Source organism: Camarhynchus parvulus, chromosome 10 (assembly GCF_901933205.1).
Source record: "Camarhynchus parvulus chromosome 10, STF_HiC, whole genome shotgun sequence".
In the NCBI taxonomy this organism is placed as follows: Eukaryota; Metazoa; Chordata; class Aves; order Passeriformes; family Thraupidae; genus Camarhynchus; species Camarhynchus parvulus.
In genome coordinates this window covers 2,996,312-3,020,503 of record NC_044580.1, presented here as the reverse complement: position 1 = coordinate 3,020,503, position 24,192 = coordinate 2,996,312, and the positions used below count along the sequence as shown (strand labels likewise).

Genomic DNA, 24,192 nt, shown 5'->3' with positions numbered 1-24,192 from the left:
TAATGTCCTTTTTGCAGTCGGGTTGTCAGCACATTCCCAGCAACCCCCTCACACCCGTGACAAGTACTCGCATTTTGATCTTGGTTCCAAGGGTGAGGAGAGCAGGCTGCTGTGGATTTATTTCCCCCTGGGAGCTGCAGTTAATATTGCTTTCCAGGCGCTTCCTGGGAGCAGCGTTTCCATCCTGCTGTGTATCAGCTCCTATGGCAGGCTGCTCCCTGGGGATCTGGTCAGTGTCTCTGTGCTCCCACTGATGGACTCTGAGCAGTTCTGCCTCAAAAACCCACTGCAGCCCTTCCTTCCCTCCTGACAGCAGCTCTGGGGCTCTCCCTGTCCGTCCCCCTGCCCAGATCCCAGCATCCAGGCATGGATCTCCCTTCCCATTGCTCCTTGGCAGTGCAGCCTTTATCCAGGCTACCCTTAAGGATATCTGACCACATCAGAAGGATATCCAGGTATCCTTTATCCTTAACGAGAGGACATGGTTCCTTTATCCAGCCTGGTGCCCTCTGGGCCTTCAATCAGCCTGGGCTGTATGTTGCAATCCCCACTCTGCAGCTCCTCTAAGGAACAGAGAGCAGGAGCAAAGCCCAGGCTGCATTTCAATGAGTGCAGTGTGACAGCACACCTGGGTAATGAATAGTGCCAAGGGTGAGTGAGGATTTGTGTATTTATCACGATTATTCCTTCATTATCTCTGAGCTATCAGGGAGCTGCAGAGTGCAGCCTCTCCCACCAAAACTCCGAGGCAGAATTTCCCTGCTTTGTAGTGTTGAATATTTCATGAGTTTCAAATGCCAATTATGAGTTACCTGCTGCCTGCTAGGAACAATAAGCAGCTTTGAAAGGACTTGCTCCATTCTTCCAAGCCCTGCCACATGTTCAGTGACTCCTGAGAATCCAGAGGCTCAAGGGTGATGATGGGAACTCTCAGCCAAGCCAAGGTCGGCCTAAAAGACCAGCTTGCACTGCTGTTTCTGTACCCTGAGCCACAGGATATCAGTTCTCATGGCTGTCAGACTATTCCTCTGTAGTCCTGAGCTCATTTGGAATGGGATTTTTCACATTTGCAGTGTAGCACTGGACTTTTATCAAAATACCATATATATATATATATATATATATATATAAATATATATATATACATATATATAAATATGAGCTGGCAAAATTCCTCAAGAAACAAATGCATCATTGGCTGCTTCACCTGCATTCTCCCTACTCAATCCATTCCCTTTGTATCTATGCCAAGGCCCTTGGAACAGTATTGACAAATATTGCTAAAACAGAGATAATTTCCCTCAAAACTAGTTCTGCCTTTTCATGACAGGTGACTTCTCCATCCCCCCTTTGAATGCACTGTGCAGCCAGTGATACTCAAGACAGTGAAATATTCTAAAAATCTGCTTCTAAAGGTGCATTTGCTGCCCTGGAAAGCACTGCCACAATGCTGGCAATAAATTCCATCTCTGATAGTGGTTTCATACCATTAGACAAGGATAATTCCCATCCTCTACACTTAGTTCTTGGAAGGCTCTCAAGTAAAATACCATTACTTTGAAGTTCTCTCAACACAAAATTGTCACTACATTTTAAAGAGTCGAGAAATTCCTCTGAGTTTGGCTACCTGGCACTGCTGGAGCCAAGTTTTCAGAAGTTTTTAGGAACGCACACTTGGAGACAGATGTGCACAAGGAGGCACCTTCTGGATTTAGCACTTTGGATGATTCCATGAACTCACAGAGCTTCCTTAGATTCATCTTTTTCACAGAGAGGTGTAGAGGTAGCTGTGGTCTGTAGGTGAGGAATTCCACCTGTAATGTCCAAACTGGCCACTGAGGGCTGGGCAGTGCCAGGCTCCCGGGCACAGGGACCTCTCCATCCCTCTGGAATGGTGCAGTGTGTGCCCACAGCCCGGCTCAGCCTCTGCTCCCCATCACTTCTGTCCTCCTGCGCAAGGCATGGAGCAGAGTTCTGCTGCTGGCTGCCCTGTGGTGTTCTCCCCCTGCCTCGGGGCTGGGAGAGAACCTGACCCCGTCACCAAACCAGGCACAGCCTGATCCTGTCACCAAACCGGGCACAGCCTGACCCCATCACCAAACCAGGCACAGCCTGATCCTGTCACCAAACCGGGCACAGCCTGATCCTGTCACCAAACCGGGCACAGCCTGATCCCATCACCAAACCAGGCACAGCCTGACCCCATCACCAAACCGGGCACAGCCTGACCCCGTCACCAAAGGCATCCGGGCACAGCCTGACCCCGTCACCAAACCGGGCACAACCTGACCCCGTCACCAAACCAGGCACAGCCTGACCCCGTCACCAAACCAGGCACAACCTGACCCCATCACCAAACCAGGCACAGCCTGATCCTGTCACCAAACCAGGCACAGCCTGATCCTGTCACCAAACCGGGCACAACCTGACCCCATCACCAAACCAGGCACAGCCTGATCCTGTCACCAAACCAGGCACAGCCTGATCCTGCCACCAAACCGGGCACAGCCTGATCCAGGCACAGCCTGACCCTGTCACCAAATCAGGCACAGCCTGACCCCATCACCAAACCGACACTGATGTACACCGACAGGTCACCAAACCAGGCACAGCCTGACCCCGTCACCAAACCAGGCACAGCCTGACCCCGTCACCAAACCGGGCACAACCTGACTCCATCACCAAACCAGGCACAGCCTGATCCTGTCACCAAACCGGGCACAGCCTGATCCTGTCACCAAACCAAATCAGGCACAGCCTGACCCCGTCACCAAACCGGGCACAGCCTGATCCTGTCACCAAACCAGGCACAACCATGCCAGCCAGGCCAGGGGACAGTGGCATTTTCAGATGCCAGGCAGAGCACCTCTAGCAGAGAGAGGACAAACAGCTTGGTTCCTTGGGCACGTCCTTTCCTGCTCTGTCATTCCCTGGAACACGAGGGACTACGCTTAAGAAGCTGCATCAGTTTCAGATGTTGGTGCACCTCATTAATCAAAACACATCCTTTTGGAAGGCAGTTGATTGCAGCTGAGGCACAGAAGTGCTTACACCTCAGCATCCCTAGTGCCTGCAGGAGGGAAGAAAAACAGGGAAAAGACCTTTAATGCTCTCCCTGGCTGAGTTCACATTATCTAATATTCAGGAGTATTGGAAAAATAAAATTTATTTCCCCATAAAAGCTCATGCTATTAGAAATTGTGATGAAAATAAGAATATTAAATGATATTTGCACTGTGGAGTATTTGGAATGAGTCACAGGCAGTCTGGCTGTGCCAGGAGGTGGGTGTAGAAGAGGAGCAGGTAACACACATGGGAGAGAGGATTCGGGAGAGGCAAACAAAGATGAGGAAGCATGTGCTGTGTGTGTGCTTGGTGGAGTCACTGCTGAGCAGCATTTCCTACCCTGGAGCTGCAGGAACATCAGTCTGTGAGGGATAACTCACCACGGTCACCTCTGGCCAGTGGCTCCTGCAAGGGAAAAGGGGAATATTTGCTCCCAAAGCAGAAGCACAGAGGTGAGGTGGGGATTTCCTCCCTGCCTGCCGTGGGCATTCCTTGCTGTGCTCAGCCTCCCTGCCTGCGCAGTTCACGTGGTTTCCTTCTCCTAGCAGGTAGGGTTTGCAATGTCTGAAACAACAGACATTCTAGAAAGCCTCAGATGCTGAACCTCTGCAAAAATACATACCAAAATCTCTCATATGGCCAAACAGATTCTTAATTTTACTCCAGTGGTTTCACAGGCTCAGCACTATTTCAACCACTTTATCAACCTAGGAGCTTTTTAAACAGAATAAGCAGCCATTCCCAAAGAAGCACAGGCAGGGCTGATTGCCACCTCCTTCCCTCTTTTTCTCTCAGAAAAACCCTCTCCAACATCAAAAGGAAATGCTTAATTGTAGCCGTTTTCCCCGCTGCTTTTGCCTCAGTTGCGGGAGGCGCCCGGTGGGCAGCAGCGAGGGGAGCAGCGTTCCCAGGCGGAGCCGCGTCCCCGAGCAGCCTGGGCGGGCAGTGCTGACTCAGGAGCCCGCCGGGCCGTGGGGTTCCCCCGCCGCGGGAGAGCCCCCGCAGCCCGCAGCGCCAGCCCAGCCTCCCGCAGGCCGGCGCCGGAGCTCGCCCAGATGCAGCTGCCTTTTATTGACTGGGTTTTGCATGACTTCTCCACATCCAACCGCTCAGCCAGGGAAGGAGGTTCCTTCCAAACCTCCGGCACGCTGCGGACGGAGATAAGGCAGCGTGTTCCCGGCAGGCAAACTTCTGCTAGGGAGCACAGGCACTCCCGAGCCCCTGCTTTGCATGCAAGTGAGATTTTCAAGGTGAACCGCTGGTTTTCCTTTAGATTTGGGTTCGCCCCCTCCCACAACACCCCCCGTGCCTTCACAAGCAAACCTGCCCTCAGCAGCCACACCTCCGGGCGGAGCGGAGCGGGGAGCGCCCGCATCCGAGAGAAAAAGGAATATTCTCGCTCCTCTTTATTTACTTTGTCATGTTTACGATGCTGCTGTTGATAAGCTGGCGGCAGCTCGGTGGCCGTGGCCGCTAGCGGGGCGTGCCCGGGGCCCGGCGCTGCCCGGTGCCCGCAGCGCCCGGGGCGCGGTGCCCGCGGCGGCGGCGGCGGCAGCGGCGGAGCCCCGCGGTTGCCGGGCGTTGCCCCTTTAAGAAGCCCGGGTGCTGTCTCAGGTAGGCAGAGCCTGTGCGCTGTAGTCGCTCCTATGGCAACCCAATAGAATGGGATCGCTTCATGAATATTCCCAGGAGCAGGGGCTGCATGAGGAATAAGTGATGACAGTGATGTAAGCAAGCAGTGGCCGCTGCAGGTTGCAGTTCATTGTGTTATTGGCCGGCAGGTTGAGGAGTTTGAGGCTTGAGCTTCGCTTTCCGGGTGATGTCTGCCCGCCGGGAGCCACGGCACATTTGCATCTCGAAGCCAACATGGCAAAGCGGCTGCTGCCGCCCTCCCTCGCCTTCCAGCCAGAAGTGTGTGGCTCTCCTCTAGACTACTTGCCCAGTGCTCAGCATCTGAGCAGACAGGGATTGCAGTAACACTCACCAAGGGGAGACAAGCAGCAAGTAGCCAAATCGGGACAACGGAGGAGAAGGGGGAGCTTTTTGCCTTCCCTCTTTTTATTTTTTTTTTTTTTTTTTTTTTTTTTTTTTTTTTTTCTCTCATTCCCTTCCCTTCTGGATGCAGAGCCTGTGTTTTGATGCAGAGCCTGTGGATGCCACAGCCTGGTAAGGAGATGACACGCCAGTCCCTGGTCCCCCGTGCCCCGTGAGCCGGGGGCAGGGGCCTGGGGGCAGTGCCGGTTCCCCTCGCTGGGCAGAGCGGGGGGGTCTCTCCCTGTCCCCGAGCAGCAGCAGCAGCAGCAGCGGCCATGGACAAGCTGCCCCCCTCCATGCGCAAGAGGCTCTACAGCCTGCCCCAGCAGATCGGACCCAAGGCGTCGATCATGGACGAGGAAGATGACAGCGACAAGGACACCCGCAGGAAAAGCATCAGGCTCAAGCCACTGCCTTCGCCCTCTGCTGGGAGCACCCGGGCCCTCGGGGGGGACCCCGGCCGAGGGGGAGACCCCGGCCTGCTGGAGACGGAGGCCGGCGGCAAGGGCGCCAAGACCAGCACCAACGGGGACTGCCGCCGCTTCAAAGGGAGCCTGTCCTCGCTCACCAGCAGGCACCTCCACGACGCGGCCGAGGAGAAGCGGCTCATCGGCGGCGAGGGGGAGCCGGCCTCTCCCGGGGAGGACAAGAGCCCCCCCGGCAGCGGGGAGCTGGAGCAGGGGCTGCCTGGGCCCCCACCGCCCGCCTCCCCCCCGGAGCCCCAGCAGCCGCCCCCCCGGACCTGCTCCTCGAGCTCCATCAAAGTGGAGGGAGGTGGAGGGTGCGACCAGATCACCCCAGATGAGGAGCAGAGGCTCGGCCAGGCCGGTTTCATGCAGAGGCAGTTCGGGGCCATGCTCCAGCCGGGGGTCAACAAATTCTCCTTGAGGATGTTTGGCAGCCAGAAGGCCGTGGAGAGGGAGCAGGAAAGAGTTAAGTCTGCCGGGTTCTGGATCATCCATCCCTACAGCGACTTCAGGTACATCCCCCCCTTTCCAACCCCCCCTTTCCCGGCCCGCTCCAAAACAGCTGGCCAGCCCCTTCCCTCGGCACCTCCTGCACAGGGCACCCACCCCAGCAGAACTTTCCTGGGTCATTTCCTAGCCAGAGCAGCTGGAGGACACAGCCAAGATCTGCTCCACTCAAACAAGCTGCAGATTTCCTTTACATTTCACCTTAATTTTAGTGTCCCCAGACTATTAGTAATTTTAAATTGTTTTTAAACCAGTTGTCTTTGGGTTTTTATGATGGAAAGGCTCTTTTAAGTTCGTTGTGAATGGGAAAAACTGTTCCCACCTGATGCACAACTTTAGATCTCTGATCTTAACTAGTCCTGCATCTCCATGGATGCTCTGCCTGATTGATGCTTCCCATTTTCACACCTCCAAGTCCTCTCCCTGCTCCTTCCCAAGAGTTAGGCAGGAATGTTGCTACTGTTGCTGTTGTGTAGGTGTCTTACTGCAGCATGGCTTTTCAGGATTTGGGATGTGCAGGGGATGGCAGGTTCATTAACAAGGTTCTTCACGGAGGAAGAGCCCCTTTTGCATCTGTGCATCCTCATTTGCAAAATTAGTTTGGATCGGGGATAGTTAACACTGACTTTGCCAAAGTAATGCTTGCTCTCGCTCCACACCAACATTTCTGTGGAGGTTAATGAGGAAATGAACTTGGAAATCCTAGAGCCAGTTTTGGTGAAGTCCTGTATAGTTCTGCATGGAGGGGCTGTGTTTGGGTATTTCTGAGCAAAGTACTGTCTGCTGCACAGGTGAACTGTCCTCTGCAATATGTATGTAAAGCACTGCAATCAATAATTAATTACTGAGTGCAATCAATGGCTAAGGTTTATTGCCTCAACTTTAATTACAACGGGCTTACATCTCACATTTAAAAGCGCACAGGAGAAGAATCTTATTCAAACACACCTTTGTCACACGGTGTGATTTTATTGAATGTGTGCACTCTGCAAGGAACCATGCATGATTCCCACAAATACACTTAGTGATAATTGCAGGAAGGAGTTTCAGGGTGGATTTGGCCTCCCAAAGGCAGGAATGACAGAAACCTCCTGACACCACCTATTAGGGATTTAGCAAGCAGCCCACATGCTTAGGAGATTCAGCACTGGCACTGACCAGATTCCTTGATATTTGCTTGGATTAACAAATGTTATTAGAAGGCTCTGTGAGTTGGAAGACTGCACTGTCATTTAAATTCAGTGCATTCAAGTGTCCCAAGCACACAGCTGACTGAGCTTAGGAGGGTTTCCAGCAGCTACAGCATGATGCAGAGTCCTTGCAAGCACAGCCTTACCCAATCCCACACTGGAACCAGGAGAAAATTGCCTCCCAGTGAGACTGGCCAAGTAATAGCTCCCAAACACTGAAATGTGAGAATGAGCAGCTTTCAAAAGAACAAAACCAGTTTCATACTCTCGGCTATATTTGCAGTGTTTGCCATGAGTCTGGAGTTTAACTGCTCTGTTTTCTTGGGTTATTCTAGCAAGGCGTGCTCTGCGTGTCGCACCCACAGGAAATTTGGGGTTTAGTCTCTGCGTTGGATCTGGAGTTAGGCAAAAGCAGTGTTCAGCTTCCATGTCCTTCTGTCTCTGTAGTGGGTTTGTTCCCTTCCACATCTGTGCCTGTTTTCAGCACAGAACCAGCCTGGCAAACTTCAGCAGCAGCAGATGAGGTAACCACCTTGCCCAAGGTGAGATGGTCCCAAGAGTTTGGGATTTTAAGGTTCCTACAGAACCAGTGCTTATTCTGTAAGATGATGAGGTAACTTTTCCTTCCTGAGGCACTTGGCTATGGGGCCTTGCCCAAAGGAGTGGAGTCTGCTGGCAAGCCCTGGCTCCCCCAGCCAGCTGCTGGCACGGAGCTGTTTGTGCGTGCAGAGCTCCGTGGGTACACGGGTGACTCCTGGTGTTAATAGCAGCCCCTGCCCTGATGGAGCTGGGAAGGCACAGGGAGCTGCTGTCCGTGCCTGTGGGCATATTCCAGGTGGGCTGGGCTCCTTCTGAGCTGCTGTGGCAGCCCAGCCCAGCCCTGCCCAGCCCAGCAGCACGGGCTGTCCCTGCTGTCCCCCTGGGCCGGGGCAGCGGGGTGAGTGTCTGGAGCCATGTGCCAAGGCCAGGAGGAGCTGGATGCACCACTGCCTGCTCAGGGAGGATATTTCCAGGGAAGCTTTGTTCACCCCCGTTTCTAGGTCACCTGCAGCAGGTCTGTTTGGATAGGAATGCTGCTTAGGGCGTGGGCTTCCATGGAAAGTGACCTGTGGACAATGGCTGCCTTGAAGGGGAAGGGTGGGAGCCTTCCCACCTTCTCTTTGGGCTTTGTGTTCCCTCTTGCCCTCTGCTAAAGCATATCTCTTGGAAACAGCTGCCATGAATATGGCTAACATTTTTTGACCTCTGAAATGCAGCAGATTGCACCAAAGAGCAGATCTTATCAAAATATTTGCAAGAGCTGTATCTGTGCCCCAAAGGAGGGTGTTGTGTGCTTGGGGAATTACGCAGTGCAATTCCTGCCTGCTCCGTGTTCCAGCGGGCTGCGGATGCCGGAGCCTCGGCATCCTGGAGGCTCCGTTATCCTGCCCTTGGCTGGCACCAAGGCTGTGCAGCAGCGTTTGCTGGTCAAGTTTCAGGCGAGGAAAGGTTCAGACCCCGAGCTGGCTTTCTGTGCCTTTGGAGAAGCTGCCTTCCCTCTGTGAGCATCTCCAGGGCTCCAGCCCTCGTGACTGCCGGCTCCGGGCAGCTGGAGCTGGGAAGTTTGCATGGAACACTCCAGGCCGAGGCACTGCTGTGCAATGACATTGGTGCAGCTCCCCGACTCCACGGAGTCGCTGCTCCTTCTGCTTCCAGAGGAGTTCCTGATTTGGAATAGGACAGAGGCTTTCATCATTGTCTCATTAAATTACCATTTTAGCATCTAACAGGGCTAATTCCAGTGGCAAATCTATGACCCTCCAAGAGCAAAACAAATTAATATAGATTCAGGCTCTGTTGATCTCTGCTTTTAGTCCATTGTGAGGGGAAAAGACATCAAATGACCTTTATAAAAATCAAGCTCAGTGCCCCTGAGTACTCCTGACTAATGCAGTGGGCTGGTTCTAGAAGCACTTAAAAGGTGTCTTAGCAATTTCTAATGAAAATTAAGAATCCTGGCTCCCATTCTGAGGTGCAGATGTGTGTGCTGGCAGCTGGAGTTCATTTGCATCTGTGGTTGATTGCACATCAGTGCAGAGCCACACCGTATTTCCTAGATCAAGATTTATCTGTGACTTTGAAAGCTCTTCCACTGCGTAGACAGAATTGTATTTTATTGCTTAGAGGAAGCATTGATCCAGTACAATTGGTTTAATAAAAAAATTCCAAACAAACAATGATCTGTCTAGTTCGTAGCTGACTGAAGCATATGGTTGGAGCTGCTGCCCAGAATTGCTTGCAAAAAAAGTGTAGCATGCTGCTTTTAGAAAGACCTGAGAACAGATACACTATCTGAGGGCCCAAAATAGTCCCAGCAGTGGATGTAAATAGAACTGCACATAATTCACTGCCCAGTAATCTATTAACTTCCTCACAGTGAAGAGAAGCTGCTGTCTCTCTGAAAACAATGGGAAACATTCCGCTCGATAGCAGACCCGACTACAGATTTTAGAATTCTTCTTTTCGCTGCTCTCCGTTACTTGTAATACTTGTGTGCAAACAGATCCTTTCTTTGGTTTGCTTCCTCTGCCAGCACTCCCTGGCTGCTGGGACCCTGGGGAGGTTTCTGTGGCAGCAAAAACCAGGTGCTCAGGTGGGAGGTATAAGGGGAAAGAACAAAATCACTGCTTCCCTTCGTGCTGCAGTGTCCCTCAGCCTCCCTTCTCGGGGGGAATCAGTGGGATTTACTAATTATAGCCCTAAGAACTGAACCCAGTAGCACTGTGGGATGGAGCAGAAATGGAGGGATGTGTTTACCTTTCCCATTCTCCTGAGCAGACCTAATTTCCAGTGCCTCTCTGAGCACTGCTCTGGCCGTGCACACTGTTCTCACTGGGAAGCTTTTCCCTGTGCTTTAGAAGGGTAAACAATTGGTGGAGAGTCCAGCAGTGCTGACTGACTTTGGCAGCCCCCTTGGGTGTGGGTTGCTCCCTGCTCTGAGGCAATAATTCCCTTTTGTCCATCTCCTGCCCAAAGTGCTGCTCCTTGTGCTGCCCTCCCTCCTCTCCTGCCCACACCCACACGCTGAGTCCATGACTTGCCCTTTGCTCCAAGTGCCCAGCACGGGGCAGGGTGTGCAGCCCTTGGGGGTTGTGGCTCAGGGAAAGGGCAGGGAGCAGTGGCTTTGCTGGCAGGACCTGGGCCTGCCACTGGACTCCAACAGCAGTGCCACCAGGCCAGGTTTGGAGGGGGCAGCTGCTAGGCTTGGCTCCCTTTCTCCTCCTCTTTGTGGTGATGGTGTGTCCCTGGGGTGGCAGCACTCCACACATTGGAGACAGATCCCACTGCCTTTGCTACAGAGAACTTCCCAGCCAACTCCCAGGGCACTTTGCTGGAGCAGAACAAGGGGATCCCAACAGGAATCATGCAGAGGATAATCCAGATTCTGCTGGATTGTTCTCTGTTGTCTTAGTGGACTTGCAGTCAGGCTGCAAAAGAACCATGGCTCTGTGACTGTTGTAGTTGAGACAGTCACAGTAAAAAGCAACACACTCCATTTTCAGAAGGCTTCAAACCTTATTTTATTACAGCATGCATGTTTTGTATACATTCTTACAAAACTCCTAAGTTTACACTTTACTCATTGGTTACAAAGTGCTTATTGGAATAGGCAGTTGCAGGTTTTTCTTATTTATCCTTCTTTCTTTCTTGGTTTCTATGTCAACGACCTTGGTAGGAAACTCTTTCAGGGGTAAGCATGGATCCTCTTACCAAACTTCTCAGTGGCTCACAGAAGTCACTGTAAAACCTCTTCCACATGTGGCCATGAGCTAAGGGAGTGAAACTCCTGCATCCATACTCCCCATGCCCACAGGCAAGGCAGGCTTTGTGCCCCAGCTCACCTGTCAGGAGGCAGAGGAGAAATAATCCCACAGCAGCCAGTCCATGTAGGAGTCCAGCTTTTTGTAGGAAACACATTCACATGCCTGAGCTGGAAAACAGAAAGGCCTCAGTAAAGGCAGCACCTCAGTGGATCACCATGGTAAAATATTTTAGGACTAATATTATGGTTTTTCCACATGGAGAAAATGAGATAAAAGAACATCAATAAATAGTAAAGCAAGCATTGAGATTTAACGAAGAATGGTTAAGATTTTTGCATAAACTTAAGCTAGGCTTATCATACCAGTCTCTGCCAACAGATGAAGACATTATCTCTCCCAAAGAAGCTCCTCCCTCAGTACACTCAGGGATGGCTCCTTTGGGAAAAGCAATTTAATGTTTTCTCCATCTCTTCTTGTAAGATAACATATCTTATTTATTATATCTTATTCAGATCCTGATGTGAAAAAAAAGATTAATTTTCTCATGGCTTTACAAAATACTGACTATGCTAACAATAAATGTTCAGTTCGCTTCCTGACAGCAAGGAAATTGGAAATATCATCCCCAGGTTATAGTGAGGTGGCACAGCCCGGTGGGGATTGAGGTAAAACCATCCCTGACCTGGGTGTGGTGGAACTGAGGCCCAGTTGTGCAGAGCAGGAGCATCCCCTGGGCCAGAGCTGTGCCCTGGGGCTCTGCAGGGACTGGGCCGTGCCTGGCACTCAGAAGGGCTAATGAGGAGTGTGTGAGGAGCCGTGGGTGCCTTCAGAGGACTGGGCACATTCTGCTTTGGACCATTTCTTAGGCTGGCTCCGTGAGCAGCCAGACTGGGAAATGGGCCCATCCCTCCCAAGCCTCTGCTACTTGTTGGTTTGTCTGTTGTTATAGCAAAAAATCATCACTGCTGTAAACAATGACATCGTGTTCTCTCCCATCCTCATCTCAGAGCGTTATTGCAGCTGCAGTTTGGGATTGGCCTCCTTGCCTGACACTTCTGCAGCAGCTTTCAGCCACAGGGGGAGGCTCTGGGGCTCTGCTCACCTGCCCTGGCCATCATACCCCACCTGCATTTCTTCCTCTCTTCCACTGCAAACCAGGCTGGGCAAGAAATGGGCTCCTACAGAAAATCCCCTCCTGCACACACCTGCCCCAAGGCCACCTTCCCACCCTGGAGGAGGCAGGAGTTCTCTGGGAAGCCCTGCTTTGATCCATGTCCTGAGTGTAACAGCACAGCCAAGCTCCTGGCTGCTGTTTCCTACCCCGAGCTTTTCACTTTGCAGTCTGATTTTTAATGCACTGTTTTGTACAGTTCTTAGGGTTTTCAAAACAGCTCGGTCTCTCCCTTTGGCATATCTCTGGGTTCATTAGCAGGTGTGGAGCTGTTCAAGGCTGTGCTGCGCTGCCCTCTGCTCTGAATGAAGCAGTGCCTGTAGCAGGGAGCTACGGCAAAGGAAAGAGGCTGCACCACATTCCAGGGCTACTCCAGCCTCCAAAGGGAACACACTCTGCCTGCTATAACTCCCTGCTTGTTTTCTCCTTCTCACCCTCAGCTCCACTCTCTCCAGCCTGTTGTCTTGCCCATCAGAATAGAAGTTTGTGTTTCCCATCACACCAATACCAACTCCATTTTCTCCTCGTGGTAGGCGTCTTGTGCAGCCAGTCTTAGATGCCAATGTCCAGCTTCCTTCTCATCTGATCACTGATTTCCACCTTGTTTGCAGTAATACCTCTCCCGCTCACCCCGTTGCCATGTTCCAGTGTGTTGGGTTGGCATTTACTCAGTCCACTTCCAGTCTCCATCCTTATGCTTCAGCTTTTTCTCTGGGTGGGTCTCTCCAAATCAATTCCTTCTCCTCCCATGTATTCTTAGTTTTTATCGTCCTTCCGACTCTTCCAACAATCTCAGTTTTCTCCATCCCCTTCCTGACTTAAGAATGGATCATTTTTCCCAGTAATTTAAAACCCTTCCACATTATCCTTCTCCTTCTCCTTGGACACTGCCAATGCTTAGACAAAAGCTACCCATTTTCTAGTTTTTAAACTTGAAAGATCTCAATCCTCAGACCTAAGCATTTAACGTGATGAATTTGTCTGGAAGCACAATCTCCACTGCAGGAGAATGAAACAGATTTTATTTGAAGGAAAAAATGTGGTTTCTGAGGGTAAAACCCACAGAGTCAGTGTAGGACTTTGCAGCACTATTTTAAGGAGGCAAACTTGGGGTTTCAATCCAGTGTTATTCTGGTTAGGTAACTGTGCTAGTGCTTTCTGTGGCACTGAGGTTTTTTTCTGCTCTAGAGTCGCTGCTGCTGCACTGAAATCCATTTATTACACAGATAAAAGAGTGATCTTTGTCTGGAGATAACATAGTGTCATTTTAGCTTGAAACCATTGAAATTTGTCTTTGTTTCTGATGTGTTATGAGCATCTCATTAGCAAGTCCATGAATCCCTCAGTTTGCTCTCAAAACCAACTATCTGAGCTCTCATCTCTGCCAGAGCAGAGATTTCCTCCTTTCTCTTATTTTTGAAAGCTGTGTTGGTGCCAAGGCAGTTATAGGTCAATTGAGTTATTGTTGGTTCTAATTGGCACTCTAACAAGCTATTAAATCAATTTACCTACAGATGAATGTCACTCAAAAAGCAAGGTGCCAGCTCCTTTTGAGAACTTCAAAAAGCCCATTGCCACTGCTGAGTGTGAGGGAAAGGTCAGGCTGCAGGGAAGTGGCTACTTGAGATTTGCCCCCGAAGTGTTTGTGCCACCAGCTCTGTGCCTGAGCACAGGCCAGGCTGTGAGGAGGGATAAGAGCATTCCCAGAGCTCCAGGCCAGGAGGAAGAATTAAGAACATCAGCAGCTCTGGCAGATCTCTTGCATCCCTTGCTGGGTGTGTGACAAAGCACGGGCTTATTTCCATGTGGAAGGATGCAGGTGCTGTCCTGCTCCTTGCCAGGTGTGTGTGCCACGTGCTTTCCTGTGGCTGTGCATGCAGGTGCAGCGTCCACAAGCATCTTCCAAGCCAGGCAGCCCCCAGCTGGTGACATCACTGCCTTTTGAATGTCTGCAGATTCAGGAGATTTCCTCAAGAGCCGGAGTCATTATGGTGAGCTGGGTTGATTTAAGTTCCTTTCTGAAGGGACGTTTGGGTGACCTCTCCCCCCAGCAGCACTGCAGAGCTCATCCCCACGGAGCTGAGCCCTCCTTGGCTGTAAACCTGGCACTCCTGAGCCTGCAGGGCAGCACAAGGGCTCCTACCCGGGCATCCCTGCCCGTTCAAAGTCCAAGCTGCTGTCCTGGATGAGCATGAGGAGTGCTCAGGCCCCCTGGAGCAGGCTGGGGTTTGCTGAGGCTCAGGGCAGAGCAGGATGCAGCTTGGCTCCGTGCAGCTCCGCAGTGCTGACAGCACCAAGCCCGGGTTTGTCAGCAGACACAGCACTCAGGGCTCCAGAAACACAGCAGAGGGAGCAGATGTGTCCTGGGCTAGCAAGGTGCTCTTAGAGAGACCTTTTCCTGCCCCTTCTCCATGCTGAATGCTTTGCTAGCTGGGAAGTCCCTTTCCCGACTGGAATTATTCATTGTGTGCGGTATCAATGTGGTCACTGCGTGCCCGGTGTTAGCAGCAGGCTGGAGGAAAAGCAGGCTCTTATCTCCCGAGGAGCTGCTGCAGGCAGCAGGGGAACACAGCGCCGTGAGAGCAAAGCAGATGAGCAGCCAAGGGGGAATTCCAAGGTCAGCTTGAGGGCCCACCACTTCCACGTTCCAGGGGCACAGCAGCTTCCCCAGCGATGCGGAGTGCTAATCTCATTTGTGGTGACTCGTCCAAATGTGCTAATTAGGGATTTAACTCGCGGCCTCTTTGGATGGAGAGGTTGTCTGTGTGTGTGCATCCATTGTTCCAGAGCTCAGAGGCACGAGAGGAGCTGCAGGTTGCCAGCTGACTCGGTGCAGGAGCTCCAACTCCTGGTTTTTTGGGGTGTTGGTGAGTGCCAGGCAATCAGGAGCTGTGCTGGAAACCACAGGGAAAGCTGCACTTTTGGGGTCTCCCCTCCTTTATTCCCATTGTGATGGGCTCCTCTGCTGCTGTGGCTGCAGCACAGGCACTGCTCCCTCATCCCGCTGTGAACTGGGAGCACAGGAACTCTGCTGGGAGTCACTTCTGCTCCTGGTCAGAACCTGGGCACTGTTACAGTGGGGTCCTGTACCCCCATGCACCCCACCTGGGCACGGGGAGGGCATGGAAAACCCTGGAAAACCCAGGGAGAGCCATTTGCATGTGCTGGGTGCGGGAAAGCAGCGTCTGGCGGTTATCAGCTCTTGGGAGGAGATAACAGCTGCATTCCAGAGCCTGGGGGACTCCACTCCACAAATCCTGGCCTTCCCGGGGGTGTCAGGGCAAGGGGCTCACTCAGCTCTGCACTGGCACCTCTCAGCAGGGCAGTTGTGGGGGTCTGGGGGCAGGGGAGCCCCTCCCTGTGCCCCGTTGTGCTCAGGGACACCCTGGCTCTGCATTGGGCACACTGGGCAGTGCCAGCCTCACTCCTGCCATGTCCTGGGCCGGCTCTCCCAGCAGCCCAGGAGATAAGAGAAAAGATAATGATGCCTGGCTCTGTGGAGCTTTTTTAACAATAGCAAACCCACTTTCATTAAGCGCAAATTCTTAATACTTCACCTTTCCCCCTTCACTTCAAAGCACTAATGCATGCACAAGTTACACTTCTGTTAATAACGAGAGGAATATATTTTTCCATCCCTATTTTCCTGTGAATGGTGGGGAGGGCAGGAGGAGGGACCAGTCTAGACTGCAGATGATGGTCTGTTCTCCTTGATGCCCATACAAAGCACTGGTATCGTGCTCATTTAGCTGTGCATGCTCCTGGAATGACAAGCAGTGCCTGGCAGACAGAAGGACAAGCTGGAAGGGATGTCAGGCATACAGGTTGGACCTGTGAGCCATCCTGAGCTGAATCCTCCATGCCTTGATTTCTCCAGCTCTAAGAAAAAGGCTGATGGTGCTGTCAGGGGCCATGGAAGATGCTGGGGGACTCTGTAATATTTTAATGTAACAGCAGATGCCAGAGGAGATACCAGCAAGGGTGGGCTTGTCTCTACCAGGCAGTTTCATGAGGATTTCTTTGGGATTCTCCTTTTCTGTGTACTGCTGTAGATTTGGTCTCACCTATTGTCCATCTTTTGTCAGGACCCCAAAAAGCAGTGGAGCTGTGTACCAGTAGGGGATTTCTGAATCATCAGTTCCTGTGTCTTGATAAGGGAAGAGATTACCAGTACTCTCCAGTTCCATGTATGGTGCTCTATTGTCTGGCAGGTTTAGAGCTAGGCTGGAAAAGGATGGGGAAAAAGCCTGCATGGAGAGGCAGGCAAGATGGATTTTACCTTTTATGTCCGTGAATGAGAATTGTGAAGCCCCTGCATGGGGTTTGGAGATGCTCTAAGAAGAAAATGTTCCATCTTTCCCTCACCAGTCATGTGTACTGCTTCCCTTTGCTTTGGGAATGTGTGACTCTTGACTTCAGTGAACACTCCCAAATACCTGGTCTGGCACAGGAGCTGTGAGGTGTCTGTCCTGCTGTGGTGTGGAAGCTCTAGCAAGCATCCCTGAGGCTGGGTAGCTGGTGGATTGAACCAGAAGAGAACCCTAGTTCTATTTCTCTCTCAACAATGTCTGTCCTAACTCTGTGGCATTTCTAAGTCAGCATTTCTTATTTCAAAGTTTGCATGTAGATGCACACTATGTGAGCCTTCTGTCAAGCTTTGAGAATTTTCTATGAATCCATTTCCCACACTGGATCTTGAGGTGATGTGTTGTGACCCTTGGCTTTTAGTGCAAACACCAGTGTGCTCCAGGCCAGCCTGGGTCAGGGCAGTTCCCTGCGTGTGCTGTGCCTGGGAATGAGACAAAAACCTGGCTCACAGATGTGCTTCAGCCAAACTCCAGCTGTGCCCGTGGCTTCTGCTAAACCCTGAGTGCTTCTGGACAGCTTTTGGGGCTCACTTTGTGCCACCACAGGGAAAAGCTGCACTGTTGGGGTCTCCCCTCCTTTATTGCCGCTGTGATGGGTCCCTCTGCTGTGGCTGTGGCTGCAGCACAGGCACTGCTCCCTCATCCCTCTGCCAGTCCCACTGGCTTCTCCTTGCCTGCACATCCTGCTGGAACTTGGGCCCAAGCCTTGCAAAGCAAGGCAACCGCCCCTTCTGCAGCATGAGCAGCAGTTTGGGCTAACACTGGCAGCTGTGGCCGTGGCCTAGGGCTCCTGCTTTCCAACAGGGGATCTGGAAGCCTCATTTGCAAGTGAATTCACACAGCCAAATCTGCACTGCAGACAAAAAAAGATTTGCCTTGACATCATCTGCCCTGCTCTGCGCTCCGCAGTCAGTCAGGAGAGCAGAGCACAGCTCCAGCCTCTCCAGCTCAGCAGAATTAAGGCTAAGCTTCATCATGAGCTCATGCAAGCTGTTCCCACCCCAAATAATTGGCTGCTGCATGCTTTGTGTCTGTCTAGCCATTGCTGCGTGTGGGTGGGTGTGTTGTGTGTGTGTGAATGAGTCTGCTGTGGAAATGAATGCGTAACATCGGGGGTGCAGCTGATCATGAAGTGCCTTGGGAATGCTGGGGCTGGGAGCAGTGTGAGGCAGAGCTGAGCCCTCAGACACCTGCACAGAGATCCCTCTGCCTGCTGCCACAGCATGGGCGTTCCCACTTCAGACCACCACCACCTCTCTTTTGCTCATCCTCCCACACTAAACCCCCTCAGGAGCGTTTCCAGCCCGCGTTTCCCGTAGCTGGGATGTAAAAGCAGGACAAAAAGCAGTGTTGTTTCTCCAAAGCTCAGTGCCTCCATCAGCACAAGCCTCTTGGCAGGTGAAGAGGAATGCCAGAGGTGCTGGTGTGTCCATTGGGATGGGAGGCAATGCCATCCATGAGTGTGGCCGTGGGGACACTGCTGGGTGAAGTCAGGGATGAAGCCCCTGTGGGGCTTGGCTGCTGTTCTGGGCTGTTGCTCTCACAGGGCTGAGCTGTTCCTGAGCACTTCCAGTGCACTCATCACTCTCTCTCTCAGGAGTGGCAGCATTTCTGCCCACTCTCTCAGATAAGAGCTGCAGAGACAGGCTGTCAAAGAGCTCCACAAGGTGCCAGGAGTTGGGCCTTCCCATTTCCTCAGCCTGGCCCAGAGCTTCCAGCCTTGCTTTCTCTCCACACTCCCACGCCCAAGATTTTTTATTCACCTCTTCGAAGTTAGGACAGGTCAGTGGAAACTTGTGCCTGCCCCAAACTGGGATCCGGAGATCTGCAGCCCAGTTAGGGAAAAGGAACGGGGTTGGTTTTTCCTCTGGTGGTGTGATGCAGAAAGGAGCGTGGCTTTCCTAAGGCTGGGCACCAGAGGAGGGCAGAGAATGCTTCAAAAGCTCTTGGAAAACTTGCTTTTCCTAGGCAAAGTGTGGCCCTGGCTGGCTCAGGGAGAGGAGGGGAGGGTATTCCAATAAAGGAGTTTTGTAGTAATATAAACTACCCAGATGATAAAAGCCCAAGGCTTTGGCAGAGCAGCTCGTGACCTTTGCAGGCAGGCAGGTGACTCTGTGAGTGAGGGCAGTGCAGTTCAGCTACTCCAGCTTTGCTCAGCCCCTGCCCTGGAGCTGCAGTGGTTCTGCTGCATTTCCCTCAGCTCAGCCTGGCTGCAGGGCTGGGTGAGATCATCCCTGCACACATTTTTGTGGATGCAGGAGGGTTGATCACCATTCCTGTGAAATGAGGGTCATTATTAGCCAAATTCCCAGCTGAGAATGACCCTGGGGATGAGTTTCCCCCCTTTGGAGGCACCTCAGGCTGTGTGTCCCTACAGGAACCCCAAATTCCATCCCGGGAGCTGCTGGTGCTGCGCTGCTGTCACTGGTCCCAGATTCCACTCCCAGCTTGGTGCTTGTGCAGTGGCTCTTCAAGGCAGGATTCAGCCAGCCTGGGGCTCTCTTGCTACAGTGGAAGTGGTTCAGAGCCCTGAATTTTCTGCTCTTTGCCCACAGAACAGCAATTTCTGATTCAAGGATGCCTTTCCTGAAGGAGATCCCTAATTTACTGTCTGAATGTCTAATGAGATAATATGGGCTTGGATGCACTTGAGAGCAGAGCTGATGTGCTCCCTGCTTTCCCTGGCCTCCAGTCCAAGACCCTCTGCTGTTCCCCACTGCAGTGACTTGAGAGCTTTCCCAGGAACCCTCACCACTGACCCACCTTCCTCCTCCTCTTCCTCAGCCTCCCTGTGGCCTCCCAGAGCCAGGGCTCCCAGCTGGGCTGAGGCACAGCCCAGACATTTCTGCTGGCATGAAAGGACAAGAGCAAAACCCTGGCTCTTGCCTTACTCTGAGCTTAAGCAGGACTGGATTAACTAAAAGGAAGAAAACCACAGAAATCATGTAATCATGGTGGAAGTGCACGAGTTCCCAGGCAACTGATGTGATGTCCCAGCACATCCCTGCTGAAATCAAAGGCTGAGCCTGCTGCAGTGGCCTGGAAATTGGGTCCTGTGTGTGCAGAAGGAAAAACTACAAGGATGTTTTGTGGTTTAGGGAAGAGGGCCCTCTGAGAGTGTGTTCTTCTTGGGAAAGCTGGAATTCATTGAGACACTGCTGCCATCCTCCATTCCCAAAACAGGCCAGGGAACAGACTTGCCTCTAGGCACCACAACCAAAGGATAGGACTTGTCTTTTCTTTTAAGGCACAAAACTTAAAAGCCTGGAATAGTCTTTTGTGCCCGTGACTCTCAGATCCCAGAGCATGTTTAGGTTCTTTTAAGGTTCCCTTTTCTGCACTCAGGACCAGAAGTAGATTTTTCTAGGCTGGTGGGGAGGGCAAAGTGCCCATCTCACATTTCCCTGTGGTTCTCTGGGCTCAGGCACGAACAGAGCCTGTGCTGAGCTCCTGCCTTGAGGTATGGATTTAAAATTGAGAATAAACCCTTACGGCACATTTAGTGGTACCTTCAGTGGTAGGGTTTGCCTGTCACTGCCTTGGAGCAGCTCCTGTCCTGCTGTCCCTGTGGTAACCATTCACTGTGTCAGCATGTCTCACGTCTAAGGGCTGTGGCAATTTTGTGTCCCAAACTCCTTACAGAGGTTGTTATTTCACATTGCCCTTGTAGCTTGTCTGAGCCTGATGCCAAGGTGGAAATACAAGGGGGGTGTTGTTATTTATTGGGTTTTCGTGGCTCTCATATCTGCTCTGCCCCAGCTGTGTGTAGGAATAGCTTTGTCATATTCCTGTGAAATAGCAGGGAGATCTATTCCCACCTTATGGCTGGAATAGGAATAGAGAGAAAAAACTCCTTTATTTCCTCTCATGCAGACTGAACCTAAGTGGTGCAGACATCACAAGGAGCTGTCCTGCTTGTCCCTGCAGTGTCCCTTTCCTGTCCCTCTGGCAGGCTGGAGCCTCCTCCTCCTGTATTGATGGAAAATGCATCAAGCTGAATGTATTTCTGAAACAACTTGTTTCTGGCAGGTTGTTCATTCTAAAAATATATTTATTTCTAATCGCTGAGCGGAATGCTTAATGAATTCTTCCTTCCCAAGAACAATTAATCAAAGAAATGATTTAGGGTTGGCACTTGCTCCCCCAGGGCTCAATGGCTTTGTTCCAATGGAGCAGGGCAAGTCCAGCCCCTAGTGGAAAAGATTTATCTGAGCATTTTTCATGGTGCCCATCACTGTTTGTCTGCCTGTCCCTGGCACTCTGTGTGTTGCAGGAGCAGCACTGCACAGCAGGGTCACAGCAAGTTTACAGAGCCCCCCTTATCCTGGTGAGAGAAGAGGCTGCAGCTCCAGCTTGCTCTGGAAGGTCTCTTGGTGGCAACACATGGCTGGAGAGGACTCTGTGGGTCACAGACCCTGCCAGTTTTGATAAAGGAGAACCCCCGGGGAACCCCCAGCACGCCACAAGTCAGAAAGTTTGCAGTGTGTCCTGGAAGAGCAGGAGAGATGCAGCAGCATCCCAGGGGTTGGCAGAGGGCAGGGAGGTGCTGGGTGGAAGCACGCTGCCGTGCTCCTTCCCAGGAGTGTGTGTGCACATTCCATGCCACACAGGCGGGGAAAAGCCCAAATACCCTGAATGTGGCCACTGAATTCTTTATATTGTGATTCAGAGCATCCTCTGTGTGATGTCCTTTCTGGGCAGGATGTATTTCACACATCCACTGCCTGAGTTTTTCATTCTGCTGTCCCAGGGTGTGCAGCAAGCCCTGCTCCTTGTCCCTCAGTTCCTGCTGGGTTTCCTCATTCCACTCAGCCCAGCACAGGAGCATTAGGAGGGACAGTCCCCGTTCCTCAGCACCTGAAGGGGCTTTAGGGGATGTGAAGCTCAGGGCTGAGTGCCCTTCACACTCTGGATTGGATGGCAGAATTCCTGCTCTCTCCTCTCCCTTCTGTTCAGGGAGTGAGGCCCTCTGCAATACCCACCCCTCTGTGCCTCAGTTTCCCAGCTGGTGGGCAGACTCAGGCACCTGCCCTAAAAAGCTTTGAGGTCAAAAGGGAACCAGTCTCTGGGGAGCTCCTCAGTGCTTCAGTAAGGCAGTAATTAATTCAGCAGCCGTTCCAGGGGGAGGGATAGTGGATTCACGTGGATGCCTTAGGTAAGCACAGCCTCAGTACAGTATGTTTCTTCTGAGACTGAAAATAATCAGAAGCAATTGGACTTTATTTTTTTTTTTTTCCTTAACTGCTGCATTTTTAGAAGGTGATTCATCTCTTGTCTGGGGTCTGGGCTACCTGAATAGCCCCAAGATCCCAGCAGCATTAGTCTTTTTGAGGATTCATTGTGCTCCATTGCAGCCTGAATAACTCATTACAAACAAGAGTCTGATGTGAGCAGCAGGAGAGCTGGGCAGGAGAAGCATTTTGTGCTTTGGAAGCTGAACTACACACAGGCAGTGCCTTGTTACCTTTTCAGGTGCCTCACTCCTTCCACTCCACTCCTTCCCCATGGCAAGAGGCTGTGGCACCACTGGCTGTGAACCTTGTCTGGGGCAGTGGTGCCAGCAGGGACATTTCCCACCAGGGCTGAAGGATGGGAAATCCTAAGCCAGTGAGGATTCCCAGAAAGTGATGTGGATGATGAGGAGCTGAAGGTCTGAAGCACAGCCTAGTACGTGCTCCATCCACCCCAATCCGTGCTCCTCAAACATTGCACCTTTGGCGCTGCCTCCAGGACTTCAGCCATATTCACTGGGTGCAGAAAATCCACATTAAAACCTGGCCATCCCTGTTGGCCTGAGTGTGTTTAACCCCAAAGCCACCCTGGGAAAGAAGGGATTTACCCAGGAGTGACCCCTCTCCTCCAGCAGTTCTTCTGCTGTGCTGTGCAACCCTCAGGGCTGTGGGAGCTGTCCTTGCCAGGGGTGACAGCAACCAGCATCACTCTGGCTTTCCTGTCCTCACTGAACATGTGCTTTAGGAAGTTTGGAGCCTTTACAGGGAGCCAGCTTTGAATATGATCGTTCCAGCAGACCGCTGGAAACGCCAAACTGCTTTCTGTCGCCTTTTCTGGCAGCTTTGAGCATTCCTGTGCTGCCATGAGCCAGGACAGAGGTCTGAGTTTTGTCCCTGCCCCATCTGGCATGGCCAGAGCTCACCCAGCAGGAACGTGTGCACGGTGCTGAGGTCTGGCAGATGCTGTTGCCTGTTTCAGACATAAATCCTGGGAGCTGTGCACGTTGGAGAGAGGCTGAGAGAGCACGTGTGCCTGGGAGCAGAGCTGAGTAAATCATGCAGCTGAACAGCAGCTCCAGGTTTGATCCATCCTCAGGCGCTGGGAGCTCTCCTGGTGCTCTCTGGGCTTTCCTTGTGGTGTGGCTGATGTGACTGGCCCAGGGCTCAGCTGGGCACACACAGAGATGTGGCACCTGGGGGAGTTCCCTGGTGCTGCATGCTTCAAATGTTATGGCAGGTATCCCAAACTTGGGCTCTGGGGTCTTGAGGAGAGCCTGGATGTTGGGATGATCACAGAATCCCAGAATGGTTTGGCTTGGAAAGGGCCTTAAAGCTCATCCCATCCCACCCCTGCCATGGTAGGGACACCTCCCACTGTCCCAGGGTGCTCCAAGCCCCATCCAGCCTGGCCTTGGGCACTGCCAGGGATGCAGGGGCAGCCACAGCTGCTCTGGGCACCCTGTGCCAGGGCCTGCCCACCCTCACAGGGAACAATTCCTAATTCCCAATATCCCATCCATGCCCGGCAGTGGGAAGCCATGAAGGGAGCCCAGTTTCCTGTGGGGGCCCTGTGAGTCCCAGCCCTCAGGAGCTGGGGCACAGCAATGCCCAGGAGGAGCAGTTTTAGCATCTCGGCTGGTGGGAAGTCTTGTTCTCAGCTGGCAGATGACTTAGCAGGGTTTGTCACTTCCTTGGGGACAGCTGCAGAGTATGAGGGCAGAAATATGTCAGTGCAAGGCAGAAAGCACTGCAGTGTCCCCTCCACACCCCCCACTCCCCAAACTGTGCTTCTTACCTAGCTGTGTGACTCATGTCATTTCTCTGCCTTATTTTGGTGTTTAATTTTAGTAAATTTGGCTTCCTAGTGGTGAGAGTGACATCCTCATCTCACATAAACCCAAATTATGTCAAGACAGGCATGTCAACACAAAATAGTTTCGAAGCCAGCCTGTCATCCCTGTGACTTCCCAAGGAGATGAGTGTGGAAGGTCCCTGGTGTCGGTGACGTATGTCCTGTGCTGCTCGTGGAGCAGCTCTGAACTGAGACATCCCCAGAGCCCCCTGCCCTGGGCTGAGCCCCAGCAGGGCAGGGGAATTGTGCCCCTCTCAGGTGAGACCCACCTGCAGAGCTGCCCCAGTCCTGGGGCCAGCACAGGAGGGGCCTGGAGCTGCTGGAGAGAGCCCAGAGGAGACATCAGAGAGATGGAGCAGCTCTGCTGGGAGAGCTGGGGGTGCTCACCTGGAGAGGAGGAGCTTTGGGTGACCTCACTGTGGCCTTGCAGAGCCTGAAGGAGCTGACAAGAGAGATGGAGAGAGACTTGGGACAAGGGATGGAGGGACAGGACAGGATTAGATG

General features: G+C 52.2%; 1 protein-coding gene across 1 annotated transcript in view; it reads left to right on the top strand.

Moving 5' to 3' along the window:
- Positions 1 to 5,105: 5,105 nt before the first annotated feature.
- HCN4 (hyperpolarization activated cyclic nucleotide gated potassium channel 4) overlaps positions 5,106 to 24,192 on the top strand; it is a 105,964-nt gene continuing 86,877 nt past the window's right edge. Inside the window, exon 1 of the mRNA XM_030955113.1 lies at positions 5,106 to 6,079. Coding sequence (XP_030810973.1) covers positions 5,376 to 6,079 — 704 coding nt within the window. The 5' untranslated portion in view covers positions 5,106 to 5,375. The remainder of the gene's footprint in view (positions 6,080 to 24,192) is intronic.